Source organism: Prionailurus viverrinus, chromosome B2 (assembly GCF_022837055.1).
Source record: "Prionailurus viverrinus isolate Anna chromosome B2, UM_Priviv_1.0, whole genome shotgun sequence".
NCBI classification, from domain to species: domain Eukaryota; kingdom Metazoa; phylum Chordata; class Mammalia; order Carnivora; family Felidae; genus Prionailurus; species Prionailurus viverrinus.
In genome coordinates, this window is record NC_062565.1 from 51,718,866 (window position 1) to 51,742,254 (window position 23,389).

The 23,389-nt window shown below is 37.7% G+C and overlaps 1 protein-coding gene across 1 annotated transcript in view; it reads left to right on the forward strand.

Moving 5' to 3' along the window:
- The window catches only part of MLIP (muscular LMNA interacting protein), a 115,493-nt gene that overhangs the window by 16,518 nt on the left and 75,586 nt on the right, over positions 1 to 23,389 (forward strand). Inside the window, exon 4 of the mRNA XM_047860363.1 lies at positions 12,236 to 13,801. Coding sequence (XP_047716319.1) covers positions 12,236 to 13,801 — 1,566 coding nt within the window. The remainder of the gene's footprint in view (positions 1 to 12,235; positions 13,802 to 23,389) is intronic.

The following is a 23,389-nucleotide window of genomic DNA, read 5'->3' on the forward strand; positions in this document are numbered from 1 at the left end:
CCCTCTCTCACTTGCACTCTCTCTCCGTCTCTCTCAAAAGAAATAAAAAATAAAGAATTTCAGATGGCAGCGTGTTTGGGGGTTCAGGGTAAGGAACTTGTAAGGAGGCAGAGGTTTTATATTGGTTCAACTGTAGCTTGGGCGTAAGAACAAAGGAGAAGACATGGAAAATGAGGTCAAAAAACTGGCTGGGGTTAAATAAAGGTTGTTCTTACATAAAAGTGTGGGAAATTAGGACACTGGCATGCATATTTATTAAGTACCTAGATTTTATGGATCCATGGCAAAGAGATTACAACAAATTATTTGGCTAGGGCATTAGACATAGAAGCTTTCCTTATGCCCCCAGGCTTTAATCTGCTCTGTGCTGGCAGAACCCTTGAGATCCCCCAGTGGTAGCAGGTTGTTTCCTCTGGATGAGATCAATTGTGCCATTAGCCTAAGGGGCAGAGAAAGTACATTAATGGAAAATCAAGTTGCTTTGACAATTCCAGCAGAAAGTTGATGGCTCCTATTAAGAGGAGTGTCTCCTGACTTGTTGATGTCAGAATTCAATTTTTTTCCTTTTTGGTGAAATAAAGACTGAACCGGATGTCAGAGTCCCTGTTCTCCCCTTCCTCTGCTCATCTTCACTAATCAGAGTCTAGAGCAGAGCAGCATGGGTGGCTCAGTCGGTTAAGCTCCTGACTTTGGTTCAGGTCATGATCTCACAGTTCATGAGTTTGAACCCCCATTGGGTTCTGTGCTGATAGCTTGGAGGCTGGACCCTGCCTTGGATTCTGTGTCTCCCTCTCTCTCTACCCCTCACCTGCTCACATGCTGTCTCTCTCTCTCATTCTCTCTCAAAATTAAATAAACATTAAAAAAATAATAAAAAAAGAACAAGGAGGGACAGTCACTGATGAGGCTTTCTTCAAAGAAAGGTGATGAGACTCTAGGTCCTAGCAGTCTGTCATTCTGTTCTTATATCCACTAGACACTTTGTTTCTTCATTCCTGCATGAAGGTAATATGCCAGGTACAGGAGAGTAAGGGAATTAATTGTAAAAGACAGGACCTGCCTTCAGGGGATTTGAAAAAGATGCACCTGAAAACAATGACAATGAAAAAGAACACGTTCTAGGAACAAGGGGAGATTCAGGGGGAGGATGCCTAGATCAGCCCACACCATCAGGAAGGTTCACACTGTAGAAGCCCAATGTGAATGATGAATACAAGTTTTCTTGGCAGATACCTAGGGCCTGGACATTTCAGATAGTGCGAACAACCAGGGAAGTGCCAACTTATAAGAAGCGGGTAGAAGAAGACAAGGACTCTGAAAAGGACTCATCAGAAGACAGGAGATAAAGTAGGAGACAATGATGAAATAAAAGCCACAGATAAAACAGCTTTAAAAAGGAGAGAGAGATAGGAGGTCAGATTGTATAGAGAAATCAGAAACGATAAGGCATTTGTTTTGCCCTAGTGCCTCTTGGGCATAGAAAAAAAAAAATCACTGTAGACATTGGTGATAACAGTTCCTGTGGAAGAGTAGGGGATAAAAACTCTTTAGAGGTCACTGGGAAGTGTGTTAGTTTTCTATTGCTGCATAACATATGACCGTAAATTTCTTGGCTTTAATAAAATACCTATTTATTGTCTTAAGGTTTCCGTAGTCAGAAGTCTGTGCACAGCTGAACCGGTTCCTTGCTCAGGGCCTCCTGAGTTTGAAGTTAAGGGATCAGGCTGCCCTCTCATGTGGAGGCCCTGCAAGGGAAGGATCTGTTCCTCAACTCCCTCTTGTTATTGGCAGAATTCTTTTCCTAGAGGCTGCAGAACTCATGGCAGCTTACTTCTTAAAGCTGACAATGAGAAAGCAAATTTCTGACACTGTAATCTCTAAACTTTTGGCCCTCTTTTAAAGAGCTCATTTGGGGCGCATCTGTGAAGCGTCTGACTCTTGGTTTCAACACAGGTCATGATCTTATGGTTTCCCGAGTTCGAGTCCCACCATTGGACTTCATGCTGACAGTGCGGAGCCTCCTTGGGCTTCTCTGTCTCCCCCTCTGCTTCTGCCCCTCTCCCACTTACGCTGCCTCTGTCTCTCTCAAAATAAATTAATAAACTTAAAAAATTAAAGAGCTCACTTAATGAGGTCATGCTTACACAGGATAATCTGTTGGTTAACTTAAAGCCAGCTGACCAGGGACTTTAATTACATCTGAAAAATGCCTTCACCTTTGCCACATTCTATTAGAAGCAAGTCATGGATTCTGCTCCTTTGAAAAGAGGCGGGGATAATAAAAGGGTGGGGCTCATTAGGAAGTCTCTTTAAGGTGTGTTGGTTGAAGTAAGGAAATCAATACAGTGATTGTATGGTACAGGTGTCAGAAGAAAACAACATGGGTCTGAAATGAAGGGATGCACAGGATCCACAAAACTCTTGGTGCACGTGTGTGCACATGTTTTTATCAGTTAGCATTTGCTGCATAACAAACCAAGCAAAATGTAGTGTTTTCAAACAGCTAACATTTATTTGGCTCAAATATCTACAGGTCAGAAGTTTGGCTGTGTTCAGGTGGGTGGTTCTGTGTATCTGTGATGGGGTCAGCTAATCTTTGCTGTGGTTCACTTGTCTGCAATTGGCTGCTCGGTCAGCTGGTAGATGGTTAGCTGAGATGTGGTTTTGTATCCTCCAGTAGACCAGCCTGGGCGCATTCACGTCATGGTGATGTTCTGTCCTCAGCAAGCCAGTAAGCTCCAAGGCATTTGTGTCTTTCAAGCCATTGCTTCTTTTTTTATTATTATTATTATTATTATTTTTTTATTTAAAATTTTTTTTTCAACGTTTATTTATTTTTGGGACAGACAGAGACAGAGCATGAACGGGGGAGGGGCAGAGAGAGAGGGAGACACAGAATCGGAAACAGGCTCCAGGCTCTGAGCCATCAGCCCAGAGCCCGACGCGGGGCTCGAACTCATGGACCGTGAGATCGTGACCTGGCTGAAGTCGGACGCTTAACCGACTGCGCCACCCAGGCGCCCCTCAAGCCATTGCTTCTTGTGTCACATTTGCTAATGTCCCACTGGCCAAAACAAGTCTTAAGGCCAGTTGAGATGGAGGCGGGTGGGAAAGGAGGACTTTGCCTTTTTTATGAAAAGAGTAGAGAATCTGGGGCATTTTTATAATCTACCGCATAATATTTATTACTATGTTTTTAAAGTTTGGAAGCATTCTGCTTTATATTTATGAGACAAATGAGACAGCTAATAAAAAGGAAAAAGGATGGCTACGTAGCACAAGGGGCATAACTGATGAAATAAGATTCCAAAGAAGGCAAGAGCTGCTGTGATTCAGAGTACACAGGGAAAATTTACCTTTTAAACAATTGAAAAGTCAACATTTTCCCTTAGAAGGAAGGAGAAAGAATAAGAATAGATGTAGAAAACAATAGATTTTCCTGTTAACCTCAGTTTTCCTTGGAGAAAGTGAATCTAGGTCATCTATTGAGTACAACAAGAGGAGTGGTGAGAACAGGGTTTATGGAAAGTGTTAACTTTTGGAAGACCTGTTGTTCAGGGCAGGATGGGAAGCTGAGGACAAAACAAAAGAAAACAACAACAACAACAACAACAAAATACTGACAGGCACAGGGCCCAGTTGAGACTGTAAGACCTTAACTTTATGATGACAGTCTAAAGTGCCTTCTAGCTCATATGTGAGAGAAAGATGCCTTCCTCTGCACAGGTTCAGGGAATTCCGTTCCACTCTCAGCTGATATCTGCATAAGGGACAAGTTCCTAGGTCAAGTGCAGTGGCCCTGCCAATCAAAAGGGCTGTGTTATTTTTTATTTCTTTTTTTCTCCATTTTTTTTTTACATTCCAGTATAATTAATGTGCAGTGTTATATTAGTTTTGGGCGAGCAGTACAGTGATTCTACAATTCTATACATTATTCAGAGCTCATATGATAAGTGTACTCTTAATCTATTTCACCTATTTCACCCATCCCCCAGTCTCCCCAGCCCTACTTTCTCCCCTCTGGGAGAAATTTGTTCTCTGTAGTTCAGAGTCTATTTTTTCTTTTTTATTATCTCTTTTTTGTTGTTGGTTTGTTTTGTTTCTTAAATTCCACGTATGAGTGAAATCACTTATTTCACTTAGCATTATACCCTCTAGATCCATCCATGTTGTTGCAAATGGCAAGATTTCATTCTTTTTTGTGGCTGAGTAATATTCATTTGTGTGTGTGTGTGTGTGTGTGTACCACTTCTTCTCTATCCATTCATGTATCTATCAGTGGACATTTGGGCTGCTTCTATAATTTGGCTACTATAAATAATGCCGCAATAAACATAGACGTGCATTTATCTTTTGCATTTAGTGTTCTCATATTCTCTGGGTAAATAACCAGTAGTAGAATTACTGGATCATATGCTGGTTTTATTTTAAGTTTTTGAGAGACTTTTATACTGTTTTCCACAGTGGCTGTACCAGTTTGCATTCCTACCAACAGTGCATGAGAGTTTCTTTTTTTCCAGTCCTCGGCAACACTTCTTTTTTCTTGTGTTTTTGATTTTAGCCATTCTGACAGGTATGAGGTGATATGTTATGGTGGTTTTGATTTGAATTTCCATGATGATGAGTGATGTGGAGCATTTGTTCGTACGTCTGGATGTGTTGGAGAAATATCTGTGTATGTCTTCTGCCCATTTTTAATTGGCTTTTTTTTTTTGGTGTTGAATTGTATAAGTTCTTTATATATATTTTCTGGATCATAACCCCCTATCAGATATATAGTTTTCAATTATCTTCTCACATTCCATAGGCTGTAAGTTAGTTTTGTTGATTATTTCCTTTCCTTTCCTTTGTAGAAGCTTTTTATTTTTATGTAGTCCCAATAGTTCATTTTTGCTTTTATTTCCCTTGCCTCAGGAGATACCTCTAGAAAAATGTTGCTATGGCCAATGCCAGAGTAATGACTACCTGTGCTCTCTTCTAGAATTTTCATGGTTTTGGGTCATTAATCCATTTTGAGTTAATTTTTGTGTAGGTGTGAGAAAGTGTCCAGTTTCATTCTTTTGCATGTAGCTGTCCTGTTTTACAAACACGATTTGTTGAAGAGACTGTCTTTTTCCCATTTCACATTCTTGCCTCCTTTGTTGAAGATTAGCTGGTCATATAATTGTGAGTTTATTTCTGGGCTCTCTATCCTGTTCTTTTAGATTCATGTGTTTATTTTTGTGCCAGTGCCATACTGTTTTGAGTACTACTACTTTGTAGTATATCTTGATATCTGAGATTGTGATACTTCTAGTTTTGTTCTTTTTCAATATTGCTTTGGCTATTCAGGGTCTTTTGTGGTTCAATAAAAATTTTAAGATTATTTGCTCTAGTTTTGTAAAACATGCTATTGGTATTTTGATAGGGATTGCATTAAATCTGTAGATTGTTTTGGGTAGCATAGACATTTAACAATATTTGTTCTTCTGACCCATGAGTGTGGAAGGTCTTTCCATTTCTTTGGGTCATCTGTTTCTTTTATCACTGTTTTGCAGTTTTCAGAGTACAGGTTTTTCACCTCCTTGGTTAAGTTTATTCCTAGGTATTTTATTATTTTTGTTTTTTTGTCCATTCCATTACCCTGTGTCTTTTGATTGGAGTGTTTAGTCCATTTACATACAAAATAATTATCGTTAGGTTCATACTCATTGCCATTTGTTACTTGTTTTATGCTTGTTTTCGTAATTCTTCTCTGTTTCTTTCTTCCCTTGCTCTCTGCTCTCATAGTTTGCTGGTGTTCTTTAGTGGTATGCTTGGATTCCTTTCTCTTTATTTTCTGTATATCTATTACCAGTTTTTGCTTTGTGGTTACCATTAGAATTATATATAACATCTAATACATATAGAGTCTGTATTAATTTGATGGTGGCTTAAGTTTGCACCCATTGCAAAGGCACTAAATTTCTACTTCTCTCCCCACCCCCACCCTACATCTTAGGTATATGGTGTCATACTTCACATCCCTTTTTCTGTTAATCCCTTGACTGCTTTTTATAGATATACTTAATTTTACTGCTTTTATCCTTCCAGCTTTTCTTACTCCTACTTATATCTTTCCTTTCCACTCAAAGAGTCCCCTTTATATTTATTCTAAGGCTGGTTTAGTTGTAATGAATTCCTTTAACTTTGGTTTGTCTGGGAAACTCTATCTCTCTATCTATTCTGAATGATAGCTTTGCTGGATAGAATATCGTTAGTTGTAGGGTTTTATTTCCTTTCAGCACTTGGAATATATCATGCCACTCCTTTCTGGCCTGCAACATTTCTGCTGAAAAATCCACTGATAGCTTTATGGGGTCTCTCTCATACATAACTGTTTTCTTTTCTCTTAATGCTTTTGAAATTCTCTCTTTATCACTACTTTTTGCCATTTTAATTACTATGTGTCTTGGTGTAGACCTCCTTGGGTTAATTTTTTGGGGGTCTGTCTGTATCTCCTTGATCTGAATTTCTGTTTCCTCTCCCAGATCTGGGAAGTTTTCAGCTGTTATTTCTTCAAGTTAATTTTCTTTCTTCTTTTCTTTCTCTTCTCCTTCTAGGTTCCCTATAATGTGAATGTTATTATGCTTGATAGTGTCGCTGAGTTCCCTTAATCTATTTTCATTTATTATTATTATTATTTTTTCTCTCTCTTGTTCAGCTTGATTGCTTTCCATTACTTTTCCTCCAGGTTGGTGATCTGTTCTTCTTACTTCTTCTTGTCCACTATTTATTCCCTCTAATGTACTTTCAATTATAGTTACTGAGTTCTTCATCTCTGATTGGTTACTGTTTATATTTTCTGTCTTTTTGTGGATGGTCACAATGAGATCCTCCATTTTTTTCTCAAGTTCAGTGACAGTCTTTATGACCATTACTTTAAATTCTCTGTTAAGCATATTATTTATCTCTGTTTTATTTAGCTCTCTTGCTGTGATTTTGTCCTGTTTTTTTTTTTCATTTGGGATATATTCCTCTGTCTCCTCATTTTGTCTAACTCTCTGTCTGTTTCTCTGTGTTAGCAAAGTTGGCTATAAATCTCCTAGTCTTGAAGGTAGTGGCCTTGAGAAAAAGAGGCCCGCAGTGCCCTACAGTGCAGTGTCCCTTGTTCACCAGAACCTGGAAATTCAGAAGTGTCTTTTATATATGTTGCATGTTCCCCTATTATTGTGGCTGAGCCTTCAGCTTAGTCATTTTCAAAGGCTCTCTTTGCCTATTGTGGACAGCATTAGGCCCCTATGTTGTTAGTGGGTTGGTCTGGTGTTGCCTTGGGCTTGAGTTGAGTCAGACAAGACACTTGCCAGTGCTGTGGTGGTACTAAATAGCAGAGTGCTTTTGCTGTGCTATTCTCTGCAAAGCTTTGTTGATGGGTATTGCCTGCACTTAGAGAAGATATCTGCCTCCAGCCCATTGTTATGGCCAGAGTTGAATGTTGTGTGTGATTTTCTTCCCCCTCCCTGGGGAAGGAGGCATTTTGAGGTGATGCTGGCCCCTTTCAACGCTGCTTTCACACTGCCATGCTTGTAACATGGCTTTGCATGGACTCCCTCCAAGAGCATGTTGGATGAGGTGAGTTTGCAGAAGAGCAGGAGGGTGGGGCATCCTGTTAGTGAGCTAGGTGGAATAGTGTTGGTTCTATGCTGGTTCCTGCACATATCCCTGTATGTAGGCTGGGGGGTAGGCTCTTTTGTTTTTAGAGGTGTCTCCTAAAGATACCTACCCCTCCAGCACATGCTCTGAGATTAGTAAGCAAATCTGTGTACCCCAGGAATCTTTATTTTTCTTTTTTTAAATTAAAAAAAAGTTTATCTTCAGAAAGAGCATGCAGGAGAAGGGCAGTGAGAGAGAGGGAAAGAGAATCCCAAGCAGGCTCTGTACTGGCAGTGCAGAGCCTGACTTGGGGCTCAATCTTACAAAACCATGAGATCACGACCTGAGCCAAAATTGAGAGTCAGACACTTAACCTAGGTGGGACACTAACTAGGTGGGAGCCACCTAGGCATCCCAACTCCAGGCATTTTTCAAACTGCTGCTTTTCTGCTGTGTCTAAGCAGGACTATTTGATGTGCTGTCTCTTTAAGGGTTGGAACTCAGTTTCCTATTGTTTTTCTGTTCTCCCAGAGCTGAGCCTGCTGATTCTTAAATTTCCAGGTGTCAAGCCCCTCTGATTGTAAGCACTTCTGAAGTTAGGCTTCCTAATTTTCAAAGCCAGATATTATGGGGATTTTTTTTCCCACTGCAAGTACCTTGTGCCCGGGGCACGTGGTATGGGGTCTGCTCCTTTCCCCTCTCAGCACTCATGGTGTCCCTCCCTCCTAAGGACAGTCTCCTGGGTCAGTTTGGCTCCCAACTGTGTCTCTACTTTCCCTACTCTCTTTGATGTGGCCTGTTCTCTACAATTAGCTGTGGAGAGTCTGTTCTGCCAGTTGTTGGGTCTTTTTCTGGGTTATTGACACTGATGTGGGTGTTATTTAGGTGTATCCCTGGGATAAAGTGAGCCTAGGATCTTCCTACTTCACCATCTTCCCGGGAAGCCCTTTGTTATTATTATTATTTTCATAGCCGATTTAAATAGATTAGGTGTAGGAGCATAATGGCAGCAGGATTGACTTAAGATTGAAGATTTGGCAAGTGGATTAGAAAAAGAGCAAGGTAGCTATAATGTTGACAATACTGGTCGGAAGGTTGAGATTGAACAAAGTATTTCTAAAACCTGAGATGGAAAATAGTAGGAGATGAGAGAGATGAGATGAGATAGCAAGAGAGGGACTCTGTCATGAAGGAAAGTTACTTAGTTCACATTATACATGGAGAAAGTTTTGATGACATCTTGAGTGTAGGTGTGCTCTGATTAGATTTTAAAAAGTTGCTCTAATGCTAGGTTAAATGGGAGTGCAACTAGAGGTAGAAATACCAGAAATATTATTTAAATTGTTAAGGTTTGAAAGGCTGAGAATCTATCTGCCCAGTGATATTACGAGTGTTCATTAGTGAGATGACCCAGAAATAGGTGTGTTTAGGAGGCCAAGGTGTTTTAATGTAATTACTGCATATAAGCTCAAACTGGAATCTAAAGTTTTTACCTTGCATGGCTGTACAGATTTAGGAGCAAGAGCTCTACTATATGGATCAATTTCTTGTGCCATCCTAATCTTGGGAGCTATTCAGACAGCAGATCAATCACTCTTGCTTTTATTCAGATGCTTTGGAATCTAAGACTCATTAGAAAAAATTGAATATATACGGAAGCACTTAATTTAGGTTGACTAAAATTATAACAGCTCCACAAGAGAGATTGGTTGTTAGAATAACTGGTGGCTTCTGTTATACAGGATCCAAGAGTGGATTTAGCATTCAGATCATCCACTTGATGAGAGCAGAACACTACAAGAATCTTCTCTTACTGAGATTATTGTGAATGTATTCCAGAATTCAGGATAGTCTTTCTAGAAGAAGAAGTTAGGAATAACTTTGGAAGAAGTATATGGTAAGGGATCAGAAGAAGGCTGTGAATTGGAGAACATAGTTGAGGGTAGCTTTGGAGAGGTGTTTAAAGCAAAGAGATCAACAAAGATCATGTTAGAAATAAATGATGAGGAAGACAGAGAATAGCCTTGAGGAGAAGGAATTAGAGCATCATTAACAAACCTAGAAAACAAAACAAGATGTTATAATGGAAGAGGATGAAGGGATAGAAATTTGTAGACATCATTAGAGAAGTTAATTATCACTGGTAAAGGATCTATAGGGTAGTGGTAAATGAAGGACCTATTTTGAGCTGACTGAGCATTTGACAGGTATACATTCTTTCCTTCTGCACAAAGTTATTCATGTCTTTAACTACTTTTTTTTTTAACCCATTGAGAGGAATTTAGGAAAATGAATCTTTTTCATTAAAAAAATAATTCTTCACTCCTGGGAATTTTATAAAAGTATGGTGCTGTATTTTTTAATTAATGTAAATTAGGATAACATCTGCTGTATTTGCAAATTAGAAACAAATAGATTGCAAATACTTGTCAATATATTGAATAGGAGAATACAATAAAAATGTATGTAGTTTAATAGAAACACAACAAACATTCTTAGACTTTTCAGAGTTGTTTCCTTAGAAGTTCTTCAATAATCAACTATTCAAAAGTACAACAAAATGGAATTATTTATATTAGGTAAAATATGACTCACTGCAGTAGAATGTTTGGTAATTAGACGCCATAGTCTTGACAAAGTTGAAGGGAACAGTTTTTTCTTCTGAATAAGATCTTCAAAATTATAGCCTTGTGATTTTAACATCATAATTTCATGGATAATCTGGATGAATTAATGAATTTGTTATATAAATTGAAGTTATCTGGAAATATTACTGAAAAGGGAATGGAATTTTGTGGCTGTTGTTATTAATTTACAAAATTCTTTACCAAAAACTATAGCATAACATGCAAAGACACCCTACACAGTCTTGAAATTTCTTCATTCCTTTTGTGAGAAGAGCGCAATCATTGGAAATAATCACAGAAGAACTTTCACTTATGTCTAATCACATGAATCAGTTATATGAACACTGGCTAAGCAGAATTGTTTCTAAGTAAAGCTGATGTGAGGGAATTGTTAAGCTTCTTTCTCAATTTGATTGAATTCTGCTTGATTATCAAATTATCCCTGATTTTCAGATATTCTGGGTAATGCCAATGTATTCAAATATTAATTGTGTAACAAGAATTCTGTGTTGCAAGTACACATATGAATTTACACATAAAAAGAAAGATCTATTTTAGGTATGTTTACTTGAAATTTAGACGTTTAGGGTGAGTTGTTTGCATTTATCAGTTTTAAATGTTTTTAGGATTCAAAAGTATATGATATGAAAATCTTTACAGTAGGTCTGATGGACACTTAACATATTACAAAAAAAATCAAGAAATATCTTTTACTGAATTTGTAAACCAGGCTTTTGCTAAGTTTAATTGTTGGGTCATATATTTTCTTTCCATGTAAGGCAATATATATTATATACAATAAGATATTATATAGTATAATATCATTTAATAAATATTAGCATTTTGAATAACTGATATTTCCTAAATTCTCTTATAAGTTGATAGAATCAAAGAAATAATTTTGCAAGGAGACCTGTGTTTAAAGATTTGGCTTTCAAATCATTTATAATTTTAGCATTTGTCTTTAGTACTGTCTTAAAGTACTGGATGATCTTTAAAATAGCACAAGAATACATACACCCAGTTATTTCACAGGCCCTTACTAGACTCTCTTGAAAATGATCATTTCTTTCTTCCTTCCTCCCTCCCTCTCTTTTCTTTTCTTTTCTTTCTTTCTTTCTTTCTTTCTTTCTTTCTTTCTTTCTTCTTTCTCGTTTTGTTTTGTTTTGTTTTTAATATGTCAGGGGATTGGTGGCTTGCATTGTTTAAGGCAGATTACATTTGTAAAGTACTCTGGCTTCTTTTGATATGAAAGCATACCTATCTTTTTCCAGTAGAAGCCATATCATTTTTTAAATGTTCATTCCAGCAAATAATTAGGGAACATGTTTTTTGCTCTCTTATTTCAAGCCTTGCTTTCACTATCTCAATTTATCATTGTTGATGTTGATCATGTTGATGTTGGGTGCTGCATCTTTTGAGTTCTGGTCATTTTTTTAACTTGTACAACATGTAGAAGTACCTCAAGTTTTTAGAATTTTAAACATTTTAAGCATGTTAAACTTTTTAGGGATTGTAATCATTATTATATTATTGTAGTCATTGTATTATTATATTATTGTATTATATACTATTATATTTTTACAATGGAAGAAAATCTATTTCAGTTTTCAAAGTGAAGTCTGAAACTTACTTTGGTGATTTAAATCTTTTCAAGTCACACAATTCCAAGTCAAGATAACTATTTTAGATTTTGTCAGTGAATTATTTTCCAAATGGAAACATCCATATACAATTTTGTATTAATGTCCTTACAGGGAATAAATGAGGCATAATATGTAACACTTCACAGTTTATTTATATTTTATTTCAAATTTAAAGCAATGAGCAATGCCTCATTTGCAAAACAGAATTTCTTCCATTTTTATGGAGGTTTAAGGGGCCTGTTTTGTGTAAACTAATAGGACTGTTTGCATTAAACACACAAGTGACAAGAATATTTTGATAGTTTCACAAGTAATCTCCTATTACAATCTGTCTATTTCTCTTTCCTCTAGTTAACTTCTCCCACTACCTCTGAGCAGCTTGCCTGTAAACCACCTGCTTTCTCCTTTGTTTCTCCAACTAATCAGAAAACGCCACCTGACCCAGTTAACCTCGACGGAGCCTCTGTGCTAGAGGAATTCCACACTAGGAGGCTGGATGTCAGTGGGGCCTTGGTGGAAGAAACAGCTACGTATTTTCAAACTTCTGCTCACTCTTCACCCTTTTTTGCATCGAAGGGCACCTCCTCGACGTTACAGTTTCCCCATTCCACTCAGTTATCAGGTTCTAATTTATCCAGTCCGAGTGCAGCAGATCAGAAACCTGGACTGGCATCTGAAGTTCTGAAGAAGACAACAACTTTAAGTTCGCACGTCCTTAGCCCCAGAGAAAGCCCAGGAACCACTTCTCCTTCACCATCCTCCAGTGCTTCTCTGAAGTCAAATTCGGCCTCATACATACCAGTCCGTATTGTCACGCATTCACTCTCTCCAAGTCCAAAACCATTTACCTCCTCTTTCCATGGCTCTTCTTCCACTATCTGTAGCCAAGTGTCATCTAGTGGAAATCTCTCCAAGTCAGGGGTGAAATCCCCAGTGCCCTCCCGGCTTTCTCTTCTCACTGCCATCCTCAAGTCAAATCCTTCTCACCAAAGACCCTTTTCCCCTGCATCCTGTCCCACTTTCTCTCTTAACTCTCTGGCTTCTTCCACACTCACTCTGGATCAAAAAGCAAAACAAACCCCACCCACACCTAAGAAATCTCTCTCTAGTTGCTCCCTGAGAGCAGGGTCTCCAGAGCAGGGGGAACACCAGGTTACCGAACTTAGGCAGCAATCCTTCCACTTACCTTTTCTGGCCAAATCTACTCCCCTTTCTCAGGCATGCTCCCTTTCTCCCACAAAACATGACAGTAGCAGCCTCATTTCTTTGAATGTAGAGAAAATGTCACCCACTTCTTTGAAGACCAACCCAACAGTCTCCCTGCTACAGACTGATACATCCAGTTCTGCAAGACTTCCTCCTGTTCCACCAAGTGTTCCTCCTGTTTCTTTGAAGGGCAAACAGGATGTTGACCTCAGGGGCCCAGAAAAGCCCAGGAATATTCACATACATCCTACATCAGTCTCCTCTGCATTATCTTCTCTATCTCCTCCCACTAACCAAAGAGCCATGCTCTCCTCTCCAGAGAAATGTTTCCATCCTTCCCCAGCTCTTTCAAACCTGATAAACAGATCCAAGAGAGCAGCCCCACAGCTAGGTGGCCAGGGGCAGAACCTTTCAACTCCTCTTTCAACCCCTGTCTCCAGTGCTAGCTCTGCCTCTCTTCCCAAACTGGGGTCCTCCCCTCTCCCTCGTGCTAATCTGCCGACCCAGGCGCTCCAGCTCAGTCCAACACTGTACCAAAATTGTGGCAGTGGTACCTTGCCCTCAAGACTTGGAAAATCTGAAAGCTCAGTATCCAACCACAGGTCATCTGTTTCAACCCGATCACCTCCCATCTCTCTAACAAGAACCAAGGAGCTGATTTCACCTTATGCATTGTCCATGTCAACAGGCCCTGAAAATAAGAAACCCAAGGTATTCTTTTGCATGTTGCATGGTGCATGCTTATTTTGAAATATGGGAGAATCTTTTTTTCCAGAGGAAAAATAATTATGATATTCATTCTGCTCTTACAAGAGTTATAGAAAGTGTAAGTAGAGCTAGGATTTGGTATATTTTAATGTGTAGGTGAATTATGATCTATCTAAAATGTGCATGTTTTGATAAAACTCTTTGATTTTACAAATCCTCCTGTTACAGTAACTTCTTATATCTATGACTCCAAGGTATTTTTTTCTTCAGGCATAATGAGTTATATCATTGATCACAAAGATGGGATGGATATAAAGAGTTGGTTTGAATTTGAGACTATGATAAATTTCTGATTATTTAATTTCATGGACCCTATTGTCCATCAAAGCATCCTGTACTGAGAATAGTAGACAGGATCAGTGTAAAAATTTCCCCCTTTATCAGGTTGATTTCTTTTTTGCTCCTCCTGAGCACCACCTAAAATCCATACCATAAATCCATGGATTTAGCTATATACATATAGAGCAAAAAGAAATAGAAATTTCCTTTATATGTGAATATTATATTTGATTTATTTTGAACTCTAAATACTTAGTAATTATGAAATACTGAAAGGGTAGGTAGGCTGGGTATAAGAAAATAGAATTGAGAGAGGAGAAATACTGACTTCTAAATGCTCTGAAGCAGCCCGTTGAGCAAGAATGGAATACTGGCATACATTCATTCATTTATTATTTTTATTTTTTATTTTCTACTTTTATTATTGAAGGTAATTGACATACAATGTTATATTAGCTTCAGGTGTACAACAAATTGATTCAAAAGTTTTATGCATTGTGCAGTGCTCACCACATAAGTGTAGTTACCATACAATGCTTAGACTATTACTGACTATATTTTCTACGCTGTATTTCCATCTCTGTGGTTTATATAACTTATAACCGGAAATTTGTACTTCACCTCCCCTCCGACAACCATCAATCTGTTCTCTATATTTAAGAATCTGGTTTTTTGTTTGTCTTTTCTTTTGCTTTGTTTTTAGATTCCACATATAGATGAAACAATGTGGTACCATGCACTGTTTGTGGAAATATAAATTGGTACAGTCACTGTGAAAAACAGTATGGCAGTTCCTCAAAAAATTAAAAATAGCAATACAATATGATCCACTAATTCCATTACTGGATATTTACCCAATGAATACAAAAATGCTAATTGAAAAGATATATGCACCCCTATGTTTGCTACAGAAGTATTTGTAGTAGCCAAGATATGGAAGCAAGCTAAGTGTCCATTTACAGATGAAAGTACAAAGAAGATGCAACACACACACACACACACACACACACACACACGGACATTATATAGTTGTAAAAAAGGAGATCTTGCCATTTGCAGCAACATGAATGGACCTATACGGTATTATACTGAGTGAAATAAGTCAGACTGAGAAAGAGAAATACCAAATTATTTCACTCATATGTAGAATCTAAAAAGCAGAAGAAATGACAAAATAAATTAAAAAGAAGAATCAGACTTGTAAATACAGAGAACAAACTGATGGTTGTCAGAGGGAAGTGGGGAGGAGGTTGGGTGAAATGGGTGAGATACAGGCTTCCAGTTATAGAATGAGTAGATTATGAGAATGAAAGGAACAACATAGGGAATATAGTCCACAGTGTTTTTTGGTGACACATGGTAGCTGGTGACACGTGGTAGGTGTAGCATAACAGATAGAGATGTTCAGACACCATATTGTACACTTGACACTAATGTGACATTGTGTGTCAACCTTATTCAAATGAAAAAACTTATTAAAAAAACCTATACTCTGAAGACTGGCATTTGTTTTAATACGAGAAGGGAAACATATGAAGATGTAATTCATAGAGTTCATTTTTCCTGGTAGAAGGGCACCTCTGCTCTAGAGCGTGCCAGCTTCCCAACTATTCTCAAGTACTTAGGATGTGGATCGTGTAGAACCAGAATTTGGTTGTTGTATGACTCAAATGAAATTCTGAAGTGCCTGTATGGGGGGCGTGGGTGGGTGGGTCGGGACTACAATTTTTAGGGCAGTGCAATCAAGTAGCAGTTCCAGAACTTCCAAATTCCATATCAATGTTTGAGTGATAAACTTAAGATGGGAAAGATAAAACAACCCTCAAGTCAAATCCTATCACGTCCAATCTATCGTATTAATGATGTTGCGGTACAATTCAACGTAACAAACATGCATAAAACTTCTGCTGTATGCCTACCACCGTACTAGCTTTTTTGGGGATGTGTGTTTGTGTGTATGTGTGTTTTAAGGAAAGTAAGAGATAATTCTTTGTCCTTAAAAAAAATTTTTATTCAGCAGAAGAAAATATACAGATACATGATGTGGAGAAGCTATATAGAGTTATTAAATCCATAATATAACTAGAAAACAAGAATAAGGTAATATTAATATAGTATAGTACATATTATATACAATTGCTCGTTGAATTCAGTGTAATAGAACTATTATTATGGGATATGGTTAGTGAGGGAACTTATAACAAATGGCAGGCCTGTGGGAAATGTTTAGGATTTAGCTTAATGAGGAGGGAAGGAGCTGTCATTTCAGAAATAGTAAATAACCTGACCAAATATACAGAAGATGAACCTAGAGGAATTTATGTGAAGACATAGGAAGATTGGGCTTATTATTAAACAGTGACAATTATAATAATAATTATTTTAAGAGCTACCACATGCTTTCTGTATATAAAATTTCTATATATAAAATATACAAAACAGTTAAAAATTAATTAGAAAAGATTATGTCAGGGGCACCTGGGTGGCTCAGTCTGTTGAGCATCCAACTTTGGCTCAGGTCATGATTTCATGGCTTGTGAGTTCAAGCCCCATGTCGGGCTCTGTGCTGATAGCTCAGAGCCTGGCGCCTGCTTCGGATTCTGTGTCTGTCTCTTTCTCTCTGCCCCTCCCTCACTCATGCTTTGTCTCTCTCTATCTCTCAAAAAAGAATAAACATTAAAAAAAATTGGAAACAATTATGTCAGTTAACTTTTATGACAATACGAGGTTGGTAGTACTATGTTCTTCATATTATATACCAAACACAAAGCAATAACTCCTATTAATAATCATTTTAGCCTGATTTAATAATTCTCATGAAGGAAATCATCATTATGGAATCATCAGAATTATAAATTTCTATAATGTTTGGGTCATTTAAAAATGTATTTTTAGGGCCCCTGGTGGCTCAGTCAGTTAAGTTTCTGGCTCCAGCTGAGGTCATGATCTTCATGAGTTCAAGCCCCACGTCTGGCTCTGTGCTCCAGCTTAGAGCCTGGAACCTGCTTCAGATTCTGTGTCTCCCTCTATCTCCGCCCTTCCCCTGCTTGTACTCTGTCTCTGTCTTTCAAAAATAAATAGTAAAAAAAAAACCCACAAAAAAACCAAACCCCAAAACATTAAAAAATGTATTTTTAGAAATTATTTAGTCCTTGTATTTTACATTTTCAAAGCAAAAGGGATGGAGAAAAATCTAACATTTTCTATAATTCTGAATCAAAACTTCTTATTTATTTGAGGTAAAATGACCTGGTGATTATCTAAAAATACATTTGTGTGACTATGGAATTCATTTGTGATATATTAAAAACAACCTGGTGATGTAAACAGTACTGTCTCCTGAATTCATTAACAATTATTTCTTAAACCATACTGCCAATATGTTTAAATTATTCATTACCTTTGTGAAAAGTGATTTTACTTGAGAGGCTTCTTCTGAGTGTTTCTCTTTGTGGTTTGTTCTGCTTAGTTCATGTTTTGTCTTGTTTTTTTTTGGAGAGTTGGAAAAGGGTGAGCCCAGAGGGCTTTTGATCAAGTCAAGTTCTTTTTTGTCCTAAAATCAAGTTTGTTGAAGATCTGTTCTCCCACAGCTCACTTACTGTTCCCAATATTAAAGAATTTTCAACATTTGCTTTATTTTTTAATTCCTAAGTTAAAAACATCATGCTTATAGAAGTGCATGATAAATTTGCTGAACATGAAAATATGAGGAATCATGATAATTTATCTATTTTTACCCTTTTTATTGAACAAAAAATGTTTCTTATAATGGGCAAAATTCATGATAACTTCTGCAAAAAATAGTTGCTCCCTGAGACATGCTGTTCTTAGTTATATTTATTTCTTCCTTGCTTCTTGCTCTTATCTCTCCAGGTAAAAATCAGCCTACCTTTTTTTTTTTTAATTGAAAACTATTATTTGCAGGATTTGTAACTTGAGTATAAAAAATTCATTAAAATGGATGCTGGAATAGATAAATCTTATCCCAGTTTCCTTTGATGTTTGACTAGTTTTGCTTGAATTGCTAAGATTATTTTATAGATTGATAAGAGGAAACAGACAAAAGCTTTGGGATATCAAAGAACTCGTATGCTCCTATGGATTGTTTCTTGTCTTGTTCCTTCCACTGTGGTGCTAATCCAAGCACAGGGCTCTCTTTGAAGTCAAAGAGCTTCAGATTTAGATCAGCTTCACTCAGCGGCCAGATCCCAAAAGGAAAGAGGTCCTGGAATACAAATGGCCATCAAATTAAAACATGAATGCTTGAAGGGTATTAGTTCAAAGTGTGGGCCCTACTGTCCTTTGATATTGAAATAGAACGGAACAGCTAGAGTATACTGAGCTAATTTCAGATATAAAGCATGCTTGATATTTCTTTTTTATAGATAGAATCTTAAGGTTCTGAATCTGTTTACATTAGTATGGTATAATTGATATACTTTAATTTCAGATACAGTTTTAAAATATTAATTCACATTATAATCATGGTCCTAGACAGGATGAGCATCTCTCTGGATGTTGTTCAGTCTACTCTTTGATTAACATCTATATTGTTTGAGATGTTTCTGCCCCTTGGGAAAGGGAATATCATAAAATTAATTCCCGGAGTTGTATTTGGGTTCCCAATATATTTGGCCTTCATTTATAACCTAATTTAAAGTTTTCTCCTAGGGAGTTAGCATGGTGTTCCCTAAGGGGATTTGAGGCCCTTACCTCAAAACTTTAAACATCTTGCCACTTACTGAAGATGGTTTGAAGCTCTTTTCTGACTATGAGAGCTCCAGTGATGTGCCTGTCTTGGCCTTACAGCTATTTGGACACATAGTTTAGGGATCAATTGGGAGCTTTTAAATGTTTCATGACCTTTTATAGTTGGTGTTTTATTTATAAACCTCATTCCTTGAAGACATTAAAACATTTCCAATTATATCACCCTGAAAACTTGGTGACAATAGTCTCCATGTGACTGTCTCCATTTCTGCTGATCCACATGTAATCTGAGACATGAGCAATATGGAATGTACCCCCATGAGCTAAAATGGTCAATCTGGTTCAAGCAATCTATGTGCATTGAGGGCTTATTATGTTCAAGACACGTTACAAAGTCAGGAGGATGTTGCAACAAATAAAATTGCAAAAATGCTTGCTCACAGAAAGCTCTTGGGCGGAAGAGAAACAGTCAGCAATTACCACTTCCACCTCCCCGACTGCCATAAGTAAATTTTCTTGTGTGTTAGATAGTCATACACGGTCTGGAGAAAAGTATAGCCGGGTATGGGGTAGTGTCACAAATTTATACTGGCGGTCATGACAGGTTCCTTTGGGAAGGTGACATTGAAAGGGGTGATGCTCCTTAAGAGAGTATAGCCAGGAAAAATACCTGATGCCAGAGAGTGCTTGGCAGGTACAAAGGTAGGAGAGCCAGTATCACAAGAGTGGAGTTAGTATAAGGAGGTTGAGATTGTCAGAGGGACATGTAACTGCGAGTTGGGTCCTGTGAGGTCTTGTGTGCCACTTCTTAGTCATTGATTTTTAATTTGAGTAAGAAGCCATCAGAGGGTTTTGAGTAGATAATTGGCACAATCTTGTCTATCTTGCGGCCGTGTTAAGAATAGACTGTAAGAGGGTGAAAGCTGAAGGAAGGAGAATTTAGGGGTCTGTTGGAACAATCCAGGCAAGCGACGATGATGGCTCTGGTGAGGTTCTAGCAGTGAAGGTGAAGATGATGTATCCGTATATATTTTGTAGGTAGGGTAACAAACCTTCGCAATCATAGGTGAAATGATAGAACAGCTGAAACTAGGTATATGTATCTTCTTGTTTGCTTTTCTCCTTTTGTTCCTCCTCCACCTCTTTACTTCACCTCTTCTACAGAATTCTTGGTGCCTTTGTGGAGGTTCTAGATTTTCTATGATTCTCCCATCCCTGCTATGTGTCACTCACATTTCTGTACTAACCAATTCTGGGTCCCATTCCCTTTGTTTCTTTCCAGCTAGTCTTTCTTAATTGTGCTTAGCAGTGATTCACAGTCAAGTGTCAGTAATTGACAAAAACCTTTTTTATCCCTTGAGGAATTTTTGCATTTTAATTCAGGGAGGGACTTGTGCAGTTTAACTTAAGCAAGGTATTAAAAAACATAGGGATGGGGTGTCTGGGTGGCTCAGTGGGTTAAGTGTCCCACTTAGGCCTAGGTCATGATCTTGCTGGTCTGGAGTTCAAGCCCTGCATCAGGTTCTGTGTTGACAGCTTAAGACCTGGAGCCTGTTTTAGATGCTGTGTCTCCCTGTCTCTCTGCCCCTCCCCCACTCATGCTGTCTCTGTCAAAAACAAACATTAAAAAATAAAAATAAAAATAAATAAATAAAATAGGGATTCAAGGTCAAGAGTTCAAATCCTGAAACTTCGTTTCATTGAAGGACTTTGACAATTTAATATATTAGAAATGCCTTCAGGGCATACTTTGAAGTGGGAAGAGGGTCTCTAATCAGCCAGGCTTATCTAAGACTTGAACAGTAGATGAGGAACTAAAATTTTGTTTTTTCATGTCCTCTGAATCTTTCTGTAATTTTCAATAAAATACTTCAGGTTAGGTCAACAAATATGTGCTGAATATCTGTTCTTTGCCAGGTTGGTATACGATATTGGAAATTGTATAAAATATCTTCTCTAAAAGACCTATCAGGCTAATAGGGATGGCAAAATATTGTAATACAATAACATATTGCGTATTTAGAGTACTAGAAACACAGACAGATAAATCAGCCATGAAGACCGCTACTGGGAAGAGAGTTGTTCAAGGAAATTTCTCCCTCTCCCTGCCCTGCCACCCCTTCCCCACTGCTTCAGTTCTCAGGATCATCATAGAGATTATAGTCTGCCAGTAATCCAGATGTAAGGGAGGTCTCTGGGCAATTGGATCAGGGCTTGGGTTAAGCTTTTGTCTCAGGGAGATTCTGACTCAGGCAGTACCTGCATGGTCACTGATGAGCAGGAAGGGCTCTCTTGGAGTGCCTGGGTGACTCAGTAGGTTGAGCGTCTAACTTCTGCTCAGGTCATGATCTCACAGTTCGGTTTCTGTGTTCAAGCCCCGTGTCTGGCTATGTGCTGAGAGCTTGGAGCCTGGAGCCTACTTTGGATTTTGTGTCTCCCTCCCTCTCTGCCCTTCCCCCATTCATTCTCCCCCCCACCTCTCTCTCTCTCTCAAAAACAAATAAACATTAAAAAATTAAAAAAAAATTAGAATGATGATGCTCTCATTTATACTTGTGGATGCTTCAGGAAAGAGAAGTTGGCCCTGGTGGTAGGGAAGCTCTTTTGTTCAGGATTCTCTCTTGTTCATGTAATCTGAGGTTCTGCCCTTCACCTGTACTTAAAGTGTAACCATGAGTTCAAATTTCTAATTCTCAAGGCAACTAATATAGTTTGCTTTGAAATCTCATGGGTCCTTATTACTGGAGCCTGTGGTGGAATTTTAGCCATCAACAATAGTGGATGTGATAATGGTGAGAAATATTTTCTGAAGGGGAAAGGTGTGTTTTTGCTGTTCTCACTTTCATACCTGGGATTTATGTTGTAATTATCTAGGATAAATAGAATTTATAAATAGGATTAGCTCTGAAAAAACTTCTAGGGTAAAATACCATTTCCTTTTCTAAACCTAAACTTTACTCTGCCCCTTTATGTGGTAGATATTTAAGAAATATTTATTGAATGTTGACCAAAAACATAGATTACAAATTGGAGAGATACAATGGGTATCATTGAATGTTTTCTGGATTCAGGGTCAGGCTGGTCAGTTCTACTTTCTACGATTAGCTGATGGTGATTCCAGCCGGTATTACTACAACTTACTATTCAAGTTATATTTACCTTGACTAGAGAAATTTGTAATTTTAAACCAAGGAAAGGGAACCAGTGAATTTAATTTAACACCTGGAAGACTTGGAGTGCTAAAGAAAAACTATATTCCAAATTAGAATATTGTTAAGAGAAACCTGAAGAAATATGGTGAACCCAAAAAGTATCTCTAATGGCAACAAGAATGATTTTCAGACTGAAAAGGAAAGACTACATATGTCTTAGGCACACATAAAACCCCACAGATGGGAACTAGAAGGAAATATCTATATGCTCTAAGTTCCTATCTCCTGGTTTAGATAAACTGTATCTCAAACAAACCAAATTTCTACTTCTATTGTAAATGATGGGAGATAAGAGATTTGTCAGAAAAAGAAACGAGCCATATGTTCTATTTATCACAAAAAAGAGGAAGGTAAATTCTGAAAATGATTGCCTATAATCTTAGTTTGTGATTGTTTACAGAAGCAGTTATGACTGAAAGTCAGACATTTTTTTCAATCAACAGATGTCTGTTGGATTGCCTTCCAAATTCTAGCTTTTGTGATTTTTTTTTGCTATATCATGAATAAAGAGAGATATGTGAAGTGTAATGACATCTCCAAACTCAGATTTGTTCTGAGTGCCCAATCTAAAGCATCCTGCATGTTACTTTCTGTGCCATTATCCTATTTTAATTTTCTGTGTTATTACTTACCTTGCTAGGATATTTCTTTTGCTTTCTTGTTTCTTGGCTTATGGTTTGTCTCTTTGGGTGTAAGCTTAGTGTCAAGCTCTAGAGAGCAAAGGCTTTGGATGTTTTGTTCACTGCTGAATCTGTAGTACTTAGAGCAATATAAGTCACAAAGTAGATAATCATTAATATTTTGTTGAATGAATCCATTAGTTGAACTGCCATATTGAAATAGATTTACAGGATAGATTGATGTCCACCAGGTTGGTAGAACCCAGGAGGCAAGAGGTCCTGATCCTTGGTATATGACTTGAATGAATAAAAATGACATGCCTAACAAAATGGTTGATGAAATAATTATAAAAATTCTTATCTTCATAGTTTACAATAACAAACCAAAACTGATCAGATGAAATGGGATAGAGATAATGCCTGAAGTACTATTTTGGGATCTAGAGAAGAATAACATAACTGCAGGATGGAGTTTAATTTCAACAAATGTTAAACAAAAAAGATGAAAGGATTAGGGATTTTAGTGGTAGCATACTCAGTGTGATCCAACAATATGAAATGAGTCCAAGTTCACTCTCCTGTATGTATATTCTTCACTTATGACAAAAGCAAGGAGACAGTTCCAGTTACTATCATCTTCATTGTATTAATTGAGTTTATTATCAATAGATGTCATGGAGATGATGATTATATTCTATTTTGTGTTAAAA